The 15294-nt window shown below is 44.6% G+C and overlaps 1 protein-coding gene across 5 annotated transcripts in view; it reads left to right on the top strand.

Moving 5' to 3' along the window:
• Positions 1 to 15294, top strand: part of LOC119963079 (collagen alpha-1(XXV) chain) — an 816994-nt gene that overhangs the window by 442375 nt on the left and 359325 nt on the right. For all 5 annotated transcript variants that reach the window (XM_038791652.1, XM_038791653.1, XM_038791655.1 and 2 more), the window contains exon 3: positions 7314 to 7358. In XM_038791652.1, the coding sequence (XP_038647580.1) occupies positions 7314 to 7358 (45 nt within the window). The remainder of the gene's footprint in view (positions 1 to 7313; positions 7359 to 15294) is intronic.

Genomic DNA, 15294 nt, shown 5'->3' on the forward strand with positions numbered 1-15294 from the left:
AACCAGAGCACCCGGAGGTAACCCACGCAGACAGGGGGAGAATGTGCATAAGTTAGTACCGGTAAATCACCATATTCTAATATGGTAAAGTTAGACATATATTCACGTGTATATTGTATGAAACCATTGTACAATTAAGATTACGTTCACTTAGAAATTTATTGTATATTTTGTGTAGCATATGCTTTTTATGAGTACGCTCTTCCATACACATTTTATGGAGAAGATGCACATCGTGACTGCATGCTGACTGTGAATGGATTGCAATGCTACCTAAACGTTTTTGCACTGGGAGCAATATCTGTTGCATCCTCAAAGACAAATGCCATTTGTCAAGCATGTATCCTTTTCTAATTCCATGCTAGCCAGTATTATTTTCTCAATTTTTAAGCATGTGGTAATTTAGTCCTGAATGAAAGACTCCAAAATTTCCCTGCCACAGATTTTAAGATAATTGGTCTGTAGAGACCAGGCGCGGGATTCTCCGACCCCCCACCGGGTCAGAGAATCGCCAGGGGCCGGCGTCAATCTCGCCCCCGCCCTGTCCCGAAGTCTCCGGCACCAGAGATTTGGCGGGGGCGGGAATCGCGGTGGGCCCCGCCAGCGATTCTCCGGCCCGCGATGGGCCGAAGTCCCGCCGCTGTCATGCCGGTCCCGCCGACGTGGATGAAACCACCTACCTTACTGGCGGGAACAGGCGGCGCGGGCGGGTTCTGGGGGGGGCGTGGAGTGATCTGGCCCCGGGGGGTGCCCCCACAGTGGCCTGGCCCACGATCAGCGGGCGGGCCTGTGCCGTGAGGGCACTCTTACGGAAGTGACCCCCTCCCCTGTACATGCGTGGGGATGGTGTCAGCAGCCGCTGACACTCCGTTGCATGCGTGGACTTCCGCCGGCCGGCGAAATCCCTTCGGCCCCAGCTTGGTTCACACCACTCCATCATGCCGGGACCCCCCGCCCCGCCGGGTAGGGGAGAATCCCGGCCCTGGATTCATTCTGTTACCTTTTTTTTAAAAATGGGTACGACATTGACCCTAATTTGGTCCTCCAGCAAACATGCACAGTCAATAGGTCCCCAAAATATAATTTCTAGATCCATGGCAATTTTGTTTCTCATTTTTCTAAGGATGCTAGGATTTATTTCCTTTGGTTCTGATACTTTGTCTTTCCTTGGGTTAGCTAAATCTTTCCTTTTTTTTCCACCATAATGTCATTCCGCTCGCTTAGAACTATGTCAGATTTACCTCTATTCCAATATCCCTCTCTTCAGTAAAAACTAATGGAAAGTGCCTGTGAAATGCTTCCAAAATCTTTTGGGCAATTACAAATCATCAACATTTTCCTTGCAGGGCTGCTATCTGACTTTTAATAAATGTGACGATATGCTTGTAAAACACACTCCCATTCCCCTTTATTTTTTTCTCATACTGCCTCTTGCTTTTAACCCTTTATTTTGTCGTATTTCTTTTTAGTCTTTTCAGCATTATTCTTATAGTCCTCATAGATACTGGCCAGGATTTTCTGCTATGTTTGACAGCTCCTCGTCACATCAAAAGCGGATAATTCACAGCAGAAAGCACTTAGCTCCTTTTGTTGTGGTGAGGAGCTGTCAATCACAGAAAGACTACTTATAAGCATTGTGGTTTGCATCAAAGAGGGGTACCAGGATTCCAACGGAATCCGGCGAGCTCTCCACCATGCATACATTTGCATGGTGAAAGAGAGAGGTTCACACCTGGGAGCCGCTCCTAACTCCAATCCCAATTCTCTGCTAGTGTGAGAAACCAGGCCAATGTTTACCAGAGATCAGGGAGGCTATGCAAATGGTAACTTCTAAAGGCAAGGAATTTGAATGAGGTAGACAGCAGAATTCACAGAGGGGCAGATCAAAGGGAGTGAACAGTATAATTGTTGCCTCCCTCATTGGGGAGGGTGGATAGTTTTCCATCAAACAAGTAGGCATACCAGTTCCATTTGTGTTCCAAGCCATGGAGGCCAGTTCTAGCTAACATTTAGAGCTTCAGCAGAAAACAGAGACTCTCTCCTAACAGATGCAATTTTATGCTTTCGCTGAACCAGGAAGAGATGATTTCCTAGATGTGGTCACCGAAGCGGTATTGTGTGTCAACCATTAACTGGATTTGAGCTATAGAGTTACTAAAATTGGATGTTGTTTGGGAAAGAGGGAGTGTCAGTGAGTTCAGAGAATATAGGCATATTTTTGGAACAAGAGATAACTTCACATAAAACAGTGTGCTTAGTTATTCACATACGTTAAGCGTCTTAGCCTATATTAGTCTTTTGTTGTGATTTTTTCTTTTCTTTTCATTAATATTCTTTATTAATTGTTTACACAATGACTGAACTGGTTCCTCACATAATTCTAAACAAATGCACACCAATAAAAAACAGTGTTTCAAGTTATCCTTGGGAGTATTGTGACACTCTCACAGGTAACATCAACGGGGTTTTTAACACAAGGTGGCATTATGTCAGAACAGCATGATGTATGACTAGATCCAAAAGGTGTGCATCTGTCAAGGATCTCTCCCTTTTCTTGTGTACCAGCTTGGCCTGCATGGAGAGAGTGTAAACAGGACATGTGCCTTGGCAGATGATAAGGATGCCTGGTATGTGTGGATGGTAAATGGGAGCAGGGAGGTGATGAGGACTTGACCTGCAGGGAAGATGAAGATGTGTGTGAGAGAGTTCATGGTGATGTCCCTTGAGCTGGCATTGAGTGTGATCTCTGTGCATGTGTGATGGGTATGTGAGTTGAGAGTGCTGAAAAGAGTAACATCACCTGGCAGAATGGACAAGATCATTCATCCTCTTGCGTCACTGAATAGCTGACCTCTTCTGAAGGGTGATGGCACTGACCACCGCTGCAACCATCTCATAGAATCCCTACAATGCAGAAGGAGGCCATTCAGCCCATCAAGTCTGCACCGACCTTGAGAAAGGCCATCCTACCTAGGCCCAATCCCCCGCCTTATTCCTTCACCCGACCCGAAGGGGCAATTTTTATCATGGCCAATCCATCTAACCTGAACATCTTTGGACTGTGAGAGGAAACTAGAGCATCCAGAGGAAACCCACACAGACATAAAGAGAATGTGCAAACTCCATACAGACAATCAAACCTAGGTCCCTGGTGCTGTGAGGCAGCAGTGCTAACCAGTGGCCAGTTCTGCCCATGTTGGATTGGTCACCTATTATGAGTGTCTTCGTCCAGAGGGTGGGAGCATAACATCGTGGTCAGCATCCACTGCTTCCAGCAAGCTCTCGAGGGAGGCGTTGGTGATCTTCGGGGTTGTATGCTTCCTAGGTTTGGAAGCCATGTCTTCCTAGTAGCTTCTTTTGACCTGAAGTGTGCTAGTTGCGTGCAGGGGTAACCTTTAATTATGTTGCTCGGCTAACTGAAGCACTGAGGTGATGACGGGGTGGAACAGTCAGATGCCAATAAACGTAAAATCCGACATAAAATCATTGCCCGCACAATTTTTGCACTATGTGCTGCACAATACAGCAGAAAAGCCTGCCATTGACATCGTCGGGTCCGCTTTTGCCACCCAACATTGGATGTTGCCAATTTCTGGGATGATTCCATCCACTGCCTTCTATAAAATTGATTCCTAATCGCTCTAATTAACCATGGCAATCTAAAACCATTGGAATATGTATAGGGTGGCCGCCAGCGGAGAATCGGAACTGTGTCGCTTTGGCGCTAGAACCATCGCATAATGGAATTTACAGACCTTTGCTATGCAAAATTATGCATAGCGGTGAATATGCTGGCTTCCCAGCAATTACTGGTATCAGGCTGTCATTTTGAATGGGCGCCCTGATCCCAGTGTCCAGAAACAGGGTTTGGTCTGGTACCCTACCGCCCTTCCTAGACCTCACCAACTATCTCATATTCTCACTGTTACAAATATTGTCACTCTGTCTCCACCTATTTTCTACCCTTATTAATATATTATAATTCCCATATGTTTATTTTCCATTCATGCTTAGCTTCTGTTGATGCCATTAAGTCTAGATCTTCCTGTAAAATAATTGCTTCCAGGTCCGCCAATACATTTCCCACACTCTGCATTGCAATAAATATTCTCAGTTTTACAGAACAACTTGTACTTAACACTGCTCCTTTTCCCATTATTGTTTCCTGTATTATCCCCTGCCTTTATTTTAGTCTTTTCCCCATTTGTCATTAGATTGAATTTCTTTGCTCCTCATCTGTCATGCTAAATTGTTTTCTCCATGCATTTTATCCTTGTGTGTTTTACATTCTCTCATATTTGACCCTGGTTCTAGTCCACCCCTTTCTTGGTTTTAAACACCTAATCACTTGTCTATTGAACCCCATTGTGACAGTTGTAGCAATATTTGACTCAGAAGCAATACAATAAGGAAAGCTGTACATTTCTTTACAGTGTGTGTGGAACCTGTAATTGTTTTCAAGAATATTTATGAGATTGCATGAATTGTAAAGGACTATAATTTTCTGTGGTAGTCACCACTGATGTATATATTGTATATAGAGGATGTTGTTATAGGTGCTTTACGGTAAGGCCCCTTTACTACAGGTACGGGGGTAGATCCCTGCCTGCTGGCTCCGCCCAGTAGGCAGTGTATAAATATGTGTGCTCCCAGTACAGCCGCCATTTTGTCAGCTGCTGTAGGAGGCCACATATCTCTGTGTAATGAAGCCTCGATTACATTCTACACTCATCTTTGCATAATTGATAGTGCGTCATTTTCCTGAATAATGGTCTCTATGACCAGATAACTTTTGATCTGGAAGCTGCACCAACACAAAGGGAGTTAAGATATAGAAGCTGTATGGCCAGACACAAAGAAGAGTGACAGACAATTAGGAGAGCTGAAGCAAGAAGTGGATCTGAACACAGATGCAGACACAAAGAGAATGCGGACAAGACAGAAAGAGGAACTCAATGAATTTGTGTGAAGTGAAACCAGCAAAGCTCTCTGCAAAAAAAGTCGGTTTTCTGTTCGGCAGCAAAATGGACAAGAGAATTCCAGAAGTTCTTGACGAAGCAATGTATGAGCGAGTTAAAAGTGACTGAATCCTAAAAGTGGTACAAAGAGCTCAGGCATGTAAAAAAGCTCATCCTTTGTACCAGAGGACTAGATTAATTATGTATTGATGGTTGGTTGGTTGAAAATGAACTCTGTAAAACTACACCATCAGAGTATTGTGACTCGAAGGAGAGAGGATTCATGGCGCCTTGTCGATGATAATCATACTTGTGAAATTTGGAGGTGAAAGGTGCTGTGGAATATGGGGCGGGATTCTCCAACCCTACGCCGAGTCGGAGAATCGCCGGGGGCGGCGTGAATCCCGCCCCACCGGCTGCGGAATTCTCCAGCGCCGGGGATTTGGCGGGGACGGCATTACGCCGCATCGGTTGGCAGCCGCTAGCAGCAGTTCCCCCTGGCGATTATCCGGCCCGCGATTTTAGGCTGGTCCTGCCGGCGTAAATTACAACAGGTACTTAATGGCGGGACCTGGCTGTGCGGGCGACCTCCGGGGTCCTCGGCTGGGCGCGGGGCGAACTGGCCCCGGGAGGTGCCCCCACGGTGGCCTGGTCTGCGATCGGGGCCCACCGATCCACGGGCGGGCCTGTGCCATGGGAGCACTCTATTCCTTTACGTCGGCTGCCGTGGACCTCCGCAATGGCCGACGCGCAGATGAAGCCTCCCTGCGCATGCGCTGGGATTACGCCAGCACACCCTGCCAACTCGCGCCGACCGGTGGAGGCCCTTCGGCGCCGGTTGGCGTGGCGCCAAGCACCTTCCGCGGCGGCTGGCGCGGCGCAAACCACTCCGGGCCGGCCTAGCCCCTGAAGGTGCGGAGGATTCCTCACCTTTGGGGCAGCCCGATGCCGGAGTGCTTCATGCCACTCCTTCGCACCGGAGTTTCCCGCCCCGCCAAATCCCACAGAATCCCTCCCCTGATTCCTGACCTGTTCTACGTGAATAGAGAACGGCATATTGTGGACCAGTGTAGACCAGAAGACATTGGAGCATAATTAGGCCACCTGGCCCATCGAGTCTGCTCCGCCATTCAATCACGGCTCATATTTTTCTCATCCCCATTCTCCTGTCTTCTCCTCATAACCCCTGATCCCCTTATTAATCAAGAACTTATCTATCTCTGTCTTAAAGATTTGGCCTCCACAGCCTTCTGCAGCAAAGAGTTCCACAGATTCACCACCCTGTGACTGAAGAAATTCCTCCTCATCTCTGTTTTGAAGGATTATCCCTTTAGTCTGAGATTGTGCCCTCTGGAGTTCTAGTGTTTTATACTAGTGGAAACATCCTCTCCACATCAACACTATCTAGGCCTCGCATGATTCTGTAAGTTTCAATAAGAACCCCCCTCATCCTTCTAAATTCCAAAGAGCAGAGACCCAAAGCTCCTCATATAACAAACTTTACAGTCCAGGGATCATTCTTGTGAACCTCCTCTGGACCCTTTCCAAGACCAGCACATCCTCCCTTAGATACAGAGTCCAAAACTGCTCACAATACTACAAATGGGGTCTGACTATACCTTTTACAGCCCTGAAGTTTGTATTAGCTAGTGTTATTTGTATTTCTGCCACTTTTTTGGAGAAGCAAATTACGTAATTGTTCCTTTGTTTGTGCTTGTCTTTTTCCCAAAGCCAAGGTAATGCTGCACTCTATGTCCAGGACCATCATTTGAGGGCTACCAATGGTCTACCAATTTCCATTATTTTTCAGGGGATGGGTGCTATCAATAAAAATACATAATGGACGTTGCCCTGCGTAGTGTTAGAAGATGTGTGGAGCAAAGTTACTTATTAAATCCAAATTGTGTACCATTGTTAACTTCTTCCTTGGACAACATTATTATTTTGCTATTAGTTGCGAGGAACAGCCTTGTTCTGAGAGAAGTGAGGCAAAGTCGATGCAACAAATTAAGTTTGAGAAATTGCAGGTATCTGAGAAGGGTTGTGATCTTTTCCCAATATTCCATGAAAATATGTAACTAAATCCATGAGCAATATAAATTACAATTCTTCAGGCAATTCTGGTGAGACATTTCTGTATTCGTGATCACTAAGTTTGTAGAATTCAACATCTCCGGGCACATTGTACCCAAGAACTATTAAAGTGCCGACTGTGATCTTCACACTGTGGATGATGTCATATTAAAACATTGACTGATGAGAAAGAGTGGGACAGGATTGCTTACTTACTTACTATTGTTCAGTATATTTGTTTAGTGAGCAACATCTAACTTAACCTTTGTCTTGTTGCTGTAGGCCCGCCAGGAAAGCGAGGCAGAAGAGGTAGGAATGGGGAACCCGGTAAGTCTCAACTTTGATTTCAAAATGTTGCCTTTTTTCCACATTGGTATTTAGTCATTAAAGAACAAAGGTAGTCTTGGAAGATGTTTCACATTAAGTCCATTATACCTAGCCAGGCATATACTTTATTGATCGTAAATACTAGGTTTATTCTGTAGTGATGTAAAAGCAGCATCCCAGCATGACATAGTGCACTGGAATTGTTTTTGCTGAGCCAATCTGGAATTGTTAATGCATTGAGACAGCTGTAATCCTTGGCATTAAACCTTTGCTTTTTCTATTTAGAATGCTGAACGTTTAAGGCAGATTAAGCTAATGAGGGGAAAAGATCTTAACAAAACCCACCTGTGAATTTTTCAAGTGTTTAAAGTAAAAGGCAAAGAGTTTCAAAATGTGTTTATTGGATAAATGGATATTAAGTAGTGCAAGAAAGCCAGGTATAAAAATATTGGTAGACGAATATTACAACGAACATGCAAATGTGAGTTAGTCAATGATTTTTTAAAAATCAGCCCCAGTTACTAATATTACTTGGAATATTTTTTTCAAGAATCGGTTCAACAAAAATGGTTTCTCATTAGGTTGTTTTCCAACTTTGTAAATCACTTTACCCCTGCACTCAAAATAATTTCGGAGGTCACTTGTTCATTCTAATTGAAGTGCTTCTTCTGTATTAAATAAAATAATTAAGTCTTTGTTTTTTTTTTTTGCAAATTGAAGGATTGACATGCTACATTGCAGCTAGACGTAGAAATCTCCTTTATCCAAACTGGGCTGTTTTGGAAATCTTGAATATCCTCAAATATCCCAAGGTTTTCATAGGTTTTCTCTCACTTTGCTCCGTGGAGTCAAAATTCCTGTTTGCTAACCAAGAATAACACATGGTTGGCTATCGAGAGATAGCATCATTCCTTACACAGAATAAGGATTGAAGACTGCTAGCGAAATAAGAAAAGATATCATTTTAAAAGAAAACAGAGAGACCAACTCAGACCAACTGGAGATTCACAAATCAAAGCAAGTTCCACCTTAGACATCACTTGGAGGGTGCACTTGTAAATCATATCTTATCCTGTTCAGCATTTTCTACAAGTGTCTAGCCCACAGCTGGTTTATCGAACTTGCTGACATTTATCATGGACAAGGGTTTCCCAGGTGCTTGATAAGCATCAACTATTCATTATTATAGGTGACTTCTGATTGATTGATTGTTAGCTTTTCATTGCTGCTGGCAATATCACAATCTCACAAATCACACACCTGAAAGCTGCACATTTCTACAATTTCATTAAAAGTTGATTGACATCCGTACAAGGTGGAACTTCCTGACATTTTCTTCCATCACCCTCCATTCTACAACGACCTTTGTTTCATCTGACTCATAGATTTCATCAAGGTGTGAATTAGGCTGAATATTCCCCAGTTGTTCATCAAGAAATAATGGGCAAATTTCTCTGCTGCCGGTAGCGGAGAATCCAGCGTTGTGAAGGAAAATGTGATCGGCGTCTTTCGGATGCTCTGCCCCCACTAGTGGCAGGAACAAGGTTCAGTACACCCCCCTCCCCCCGCCCCGCCCCCGCCCAGCAGGAGGATGCAAATTGGTCATTAAGACCTATTTGCATCTACTGAACGGGCTGGGCACCATATTCTCTGGGCCCGCATGATTCTCCGGTCCTCTGGGCCAGGAATCACGTAGTCGAGAATTACTACTGGTCTTGACAATTAGGGCCCTGAGCCGGTGGATGTTGCGGTGGGCCAAGGGGATAATTACTTAAGGGAGTTGCCTCCAGAGTCCATTTGAGCGCCACCCTCCCCCACACACAATGCAAGACCTGCCCACCCATCCCCACCACACTATACCCCCCACTGCCCCCACCAGAGACCCCCTAAATAAGGAGACCCACCCCAGAGACCCCTTAAATAAAGAAACACCCCACAAAGCCCCAGAAAAGTGATCCCAGTCAGGAAGCACCCCCCCCAAAAAGAGAGACCCCTGTCAAGAAACTAGAGAGCAGTCCAGTCAGAAGCAGTGAAAAAATTAGTTTATCATTTACCTGGCGAATACACCTGTTGGCTCAGACACAGGAAGCACCACCTGTCAATTTTTGGAAAGAGAAAACCAGGCAGGTATGTTTAAACCACCTCATCTGCAAGCCACTCATTCATTTCTCTTTGATATTGATTTTACGAGGCTGTGATTGACAGCTTCCACATACACAGCTGTCAGCATTGTTCCATTCAACTTTCTTCACGGTTGACTAACTCTTAAGTGCTCTAACGGCAATGTTTATCAACATCAAGCTTTGATTGACACCTCTGGAACCACTTCAAATGGAGTTAAGTGCTGTCAATTTCTCACTGACCACTTCACAATCATTCAACTGTGAAGGGAAGTTGTGTGTGGAGGTGCCAAAAGCATGGCTAAGAGATTGCGGGTGCTGCTTGAAGGATGAATACAAGATATGTCTGGGAGGGCAGATTCAAGCGAACCTGTAGTTCCTTGTGAGTTATCGTTCAGAGAGGAGCCCGATAGCGAGATCCCACGGTTGGCCACCCTGCATGGCAATTCACCCCCACCCCCCCAACCCCACCCCGGCAGTGCAATCCTGCCCCCTTCCCCCATACTTTCTGGGTCTGCTCTTCCCCCACCCCCTCCCCACCCCAATATGGGAATGACTCAACCCCGCAGAAACCCTCTAAATATCAAAACCACCCCCCCCCCCCCCCCCCGGAAACCCCATTAAATAAAAAGAACCCCCTCCACAGAGACTCCTTAAATGAGGAACCTACCTTAAAAGACTTCCTTAAAACATATCATTTTGACTTTGCTTTTGGTCAACTCTAATTCTTCTACTGTTTCACGCCACAAAACAGTGTTCCAGCAGAACTGCATTACAACTTGTGTACTGCCCCTTACCCCACCCACAGTTATGCAGCGGATGGGCAGAATTTTAGGTTGATGTCTTTAATTTGTGTCTTTAAGATGAGTTATGAGCAAATAATGGACCGAAATTTGAGAAGTCACAAGTCGAGCATGTAGCCAAATTCCTGACACACTTGGCTAATGAAGCCCTGGGCTCAAATGAAGATTCACACCCATGTTGTTAAAGTAAATTATGAACCTGTTCAGTGGGAATAGCATGGAGTTCTTGGCCCTTGAACGTAGGCCAGCTCCTGTTCAGCTTGTATTTTGAACAACTCAAACTGTTCTTAGTTAATTTCCTATATAGAAACACTGACAGCATCAGAGGGCTGATTATTTCAGGCCCATGTTTCTACACTGAAACACAAAGAAAGTAAAGCCATGTCATCAGCTGATACAGTTACTGAAGCACATTTACGAGAAACCTCATCCTCTCCATAACAAGTCAGTTATTACCCTCCTGCAGTTTCATTAAAATAATAATGTGGGTCGCTTGCTTTATAATTAAACTCAGGTCTCTTTGCTTCCTTTACTTTAAAGTCAGCTGTACTTTATAAAATAATGGAACTTGTGAGAAAAGATAATTAAATTCTACCAGAACAAAGCAGATATGAAGCCCAAAGCAAATTTTTCACGTTAAAGGAAAAACTAAATTCCCATTATTTATAGTCGACAGTTTATTTTAATTGAAGAATTTTTTTAATGAAAAATACATGCGGATCACAATTCACTTGATATAACAACAACTTGTTTTTGTAAAGCACCTTTAACATGGCAAAATGTCCCAAGGAACTTCACCAGAACTTTGGCAAAGAAATATTTGACTGACAAGAGTGTTCGCTTATTAAATAAACATTTTCTGGAGATAGTCACCAGTTTTGAGAATCATAACATCAAAGGTTATTGTGAAAAATGAAAGCTCATGGTGGAGGGAGTAACATATTGGCATGGATAGAATGGCTGGCTAGCAAGAAACAGCAGGGAGGCTTAAGTGGGTCTTTTTCTGGTTGGCAAGATGTAACGAGTGGTGTGCTGGGGCCTCAACTCTTTACGGTTCATATAAATGATTTGGATGAAGGGATTGAAGGGATGGTTGCTAAATTTGCTGATGACACGAAGATAAGCAGGATAGAAAGATGTGAAGAGGGCATAAGGAGGCTGCTTAGGGATAGCGATAGGTTAAGTGAGTGGGCAAAGATATGGTAAATGGAGTATAATGTGGGAAAGTGGGAAATTGCCTATTTTAGCATGAAAAATATCGAAGCAGAGTATCTAAATGGTGAGAGATTGCAGAGCTCTGAGATACTGAAGGATCTGTGTGTCTTGGGGCATGAATTACAAGGTTAGTAATTAGAAAAGCTAATAGAATGTTATAATTTATTGTAAGGGGAACTGAATATGAAAGTGGAGAGGTTATGCTTCAGTTATACGGGGCATTGTTGTAAACACACCTGGAGTACTGTGTACACGATTGGTCTTATTTAAGGAAGGATGTAAATGCATTAGAAGCAGTTCAGAGAATGTTTACTAAACCAATATCGGGATTGAGCGGCTTGTCATCTGAGGAAAGGACAGGCTCGATCAGTCTCCCCTGGAGTTTAGAAGATTAAGAGGCCACTTGATTGAAACATATAAGAATCATGAGGAGTGTTGAAGTTTTGATGCAGAGAGGAAGGCTGGAATTTTATGGTCTGTCTCGCTGACAGGATCGTCCGTTCCCTTTGAAGTCAATGGAGTTTTGAAAGGCTCACCACATTTTACGCCCCCGCCCTCACTATGCCATAATATTCCACCAATGCAGGAGAGTCCAGTAATAAGGGCTGCTGTTTAACTTTAAGGGGTTTCAGGAGAGAGATAACAAATTTTCTTTTCCACTCAGAGGGTGGCGTGTCTCTGGAACTCTCTTCCTCAAAATCAGAATCTTTGAATATTTTTCAGGCACAGGTAGATAGATTCTTGACAAACGAGGGAGTGAAAGGTTATTGGAGGCAGGCAGGAATTTGGAGTGGAGGTTACAATCGGATAAGCCATGATTTTATTGAATGGCGGAGCAGGTTCGAAGGGTTGAGTGGCCCAATCCTGTTCCTAATTCGTATGCTCGTAATCTACTATCCAAGTCTTGCGTTGTTTTCAAAGTTTTAAGTGCTCTGAAATCACTGTGAAAGAGGTAGTTAATAGGTTGAAAGGAATTACGCAATACCTGATGACTTGTTCAATTTTCACATGCAACGCCAATGTCTGATGACGTTGCGAGGTCTCAGGGTCACCCCAGACACACAAATTTGCAAGCCTGACAAAGGGACTGGAGTAAGCATTAAGTAAGCACTAAACAAGTGCAGTTAAGTTGACGAAACACACGTCGTTCTTAATGATAGGTCCAAATTTGTATCGATTGGATTTGCCACCAACCATGCCCACAAAGCCTTGCTCACTAACAAGCTACAAAAACATTCTTTATACTTGTGATAGAGCAACAAAATGCCTTGCAAAATTATGTGATAAATCCATCCATATGGCTCACTATTCCACACATGTATGGGCAGCCAAAGACAAATAAAAATGATGTCCCATTCCGCCCTTTCTTATCAACAACTGGTGTTGTGCAGATTGAATTGGCCACATGGTTGAGTGAATTACTACAGCCAGTCAGTTCTCCAAATATACAGTGAAGGATTTTTACACTTTTGCAAATACTATACATGACCGCATATTGATTGCAACATCTGGTCTATATGCTTGTTCAACATTGCAAGTACATTTACGATGTACCCCTGAAGGAAGCCATCAACATTTGTGCCACGTCGCTGTGTCACGGCAATATCGATGTGCCACCATTTTCTTAATCTGTATTCACTGAACTTAGCAACTTGGGCAATCAAATTCAGTTTAATGATACTATATACCCACAAATACATGGTGTCGCCATGAGATTCCCTCTAAGCTCAACGCTTGTTAGCATTTTCATGAGAAGCTGTTTTCTTTTATGGAATGAGCCCTAACCGCTTACCCTGTGCATATTTTTGATACATAGATTTGTTTTTTAACGAATATTTTATTAAGGCATTTATGGTTTTATAACAACATAAGATTCAAATAAAAATGTAAACATAATTCAGTACGTAACACCCTCCCAACCGACAACAATACCCAGCCAACATGGCTTGCACACACAAATCCCCAGTCCCTCCATCTCCTTTCGCTGATCCCACCTAAACTAAACTATACTAACTCCACTCTGCCACCTTATATTTTCCCCGAAGAAGTTGATAAATGACTGCCACCTCTGGACGAACCCTAACATCGATCCTCTTAGGGCGAACTTAATTTTCTCCAGCTTCAGAATCCCAGCCATGTCACTAACACATACCTCCGATTTCGGGGGCTCCGAGTCCCTCCACGCTAATAGAATCCGTCTCCGGGCTAACAAGGAGGCAAAGGCCAAAACATCAGCCTCTCTCGCCCTGGACTCCCGAGTCTTCCGACACTCCAAAGATTGCCACCATGGACTCGTTTTAGCACCGTAGACATGACATCGGCAAATCCCTACCAGAATCCTCTAAGCTTCGGACAAGCCCAAAACATTTGGATATGATTTGCGGGCCCTCCTGCACTCCTCACACACCTGTCCTCTACCCCAAAAAACATGCCCATCCGGGCCACTGTCATGTGTGCCCAGTGAACTACTTTGAATTGTATCAGACGAGTTGACTCTACTCAGAGCATCCTCCCATAGACCTGCCTCTAGCTCCTTACCCAGCTCATCTTCCCACTTGTGCTTCACCTCCCCGATCTGGGTTCCCTCCCACTCCATAAGCTCTTTATAAATTTCCGAGACCTTCCCCTCCACCGCCCGTTTTAGATACCTCGCCCTCTATTCCCTGCGGCGGTTGAAGCAAAAAGGCCGAAACCTGCCTTTGTGCAAAGTCTCTCATGCAGATAGCAAAACTCATTCCCACCCAGCAATTCAAACCCCTCCTCCAAATCCTGCAAACAAGGAAAGCTCCCATTGATAAACAGATCCCCCATCCTCTCAATACCTGCTCTCTGCCACCTCCGAAACCCCCCATCCAACCTCCCCGGCACAAATCGGTGATTGTCACAAATTGGAGTCCACACCAACGCTCCCTCCACTCCCATAGCCGCCACCACCACCGGGTTTGTGGACACCGAGCCGGCGAGAAAAGCAATTTGTCTCCAAGCGCCAGTCCCTCCCCTTTCAGCAGATCAGTAACCCCCCCCCCACAACAAAATTACAATCCTAACTCCCCTCAACAAACTTATCACCTGCTCCCCGCCCCCCACCTCTCCACTGCACTTCCGTGAGCTGGCCCGCCCAGCTAGGCTGGTAACCCCCACCCATGATGCCAAGCATCCTAACCCCCACTGATCTCCCTCCTCCCGCTCAAACATACATATGCAAAAAATCCCAATCCCCAACAAACACAGAGAAGAAAATTCCACCCACCATCCCCCACAAAGTTAACCCACATACAAAACTGAGCAACGACCCAAACAATACATATTCTCTTCAACGCCGTCCTCAACATCCCCGATTAACCTTCGCTCACTCTGCCGGGCTGTCAGATTAGAGCGCGAAAAGTCTTCGCGAATAGGGCAAAAATACTGGGACCTGCGCATGAGCCACCTAAATTGCAACAGGCTGTTACATGCCAGCAAAGTGTAACTTGCTGCCTCAGGTTGCTAACATCACTATCTTTGGGATAGAATCTGTGTTAATCACATAAAATGTGCTTTACGACGATTCTCCATCTCTGAGGACATTGTATATATTACAATGTAAGAACATTGGAATATGTATTTACAAAAAAGTCCTTTGTGTTGCTGTTTGATAGTTACTTTTCAACTCCAACTGCAACCTCCACTAAACGACAGTGTTTTTACACTAAGAGACTGCAGGTGGGATTTACTGACCACCCCGCAGCGTTTCTTTCGGCCACGGAGGCGGCCCACCAGCAGAATCTACCGGTCCCACTGTTGTCAATGGAAATTCCC

Source organism: Scyliorhinus canicula, chromosome 3 (genome assembly GCF_902713615.1).
Source record: "Scyliorhinus canicula chromosome 3, sScyCan1.1, whole genome shotgun sequence".
In the NCBI taxonomy this organism is placed as follows: domain Eukaryota; kingdom Metazoa; phylum Chordata; class Chondrichthyes; order Carcharhiniformes; family Scyliorhinidae; genus Scyliorhinus; species Scyliorhinus canicula.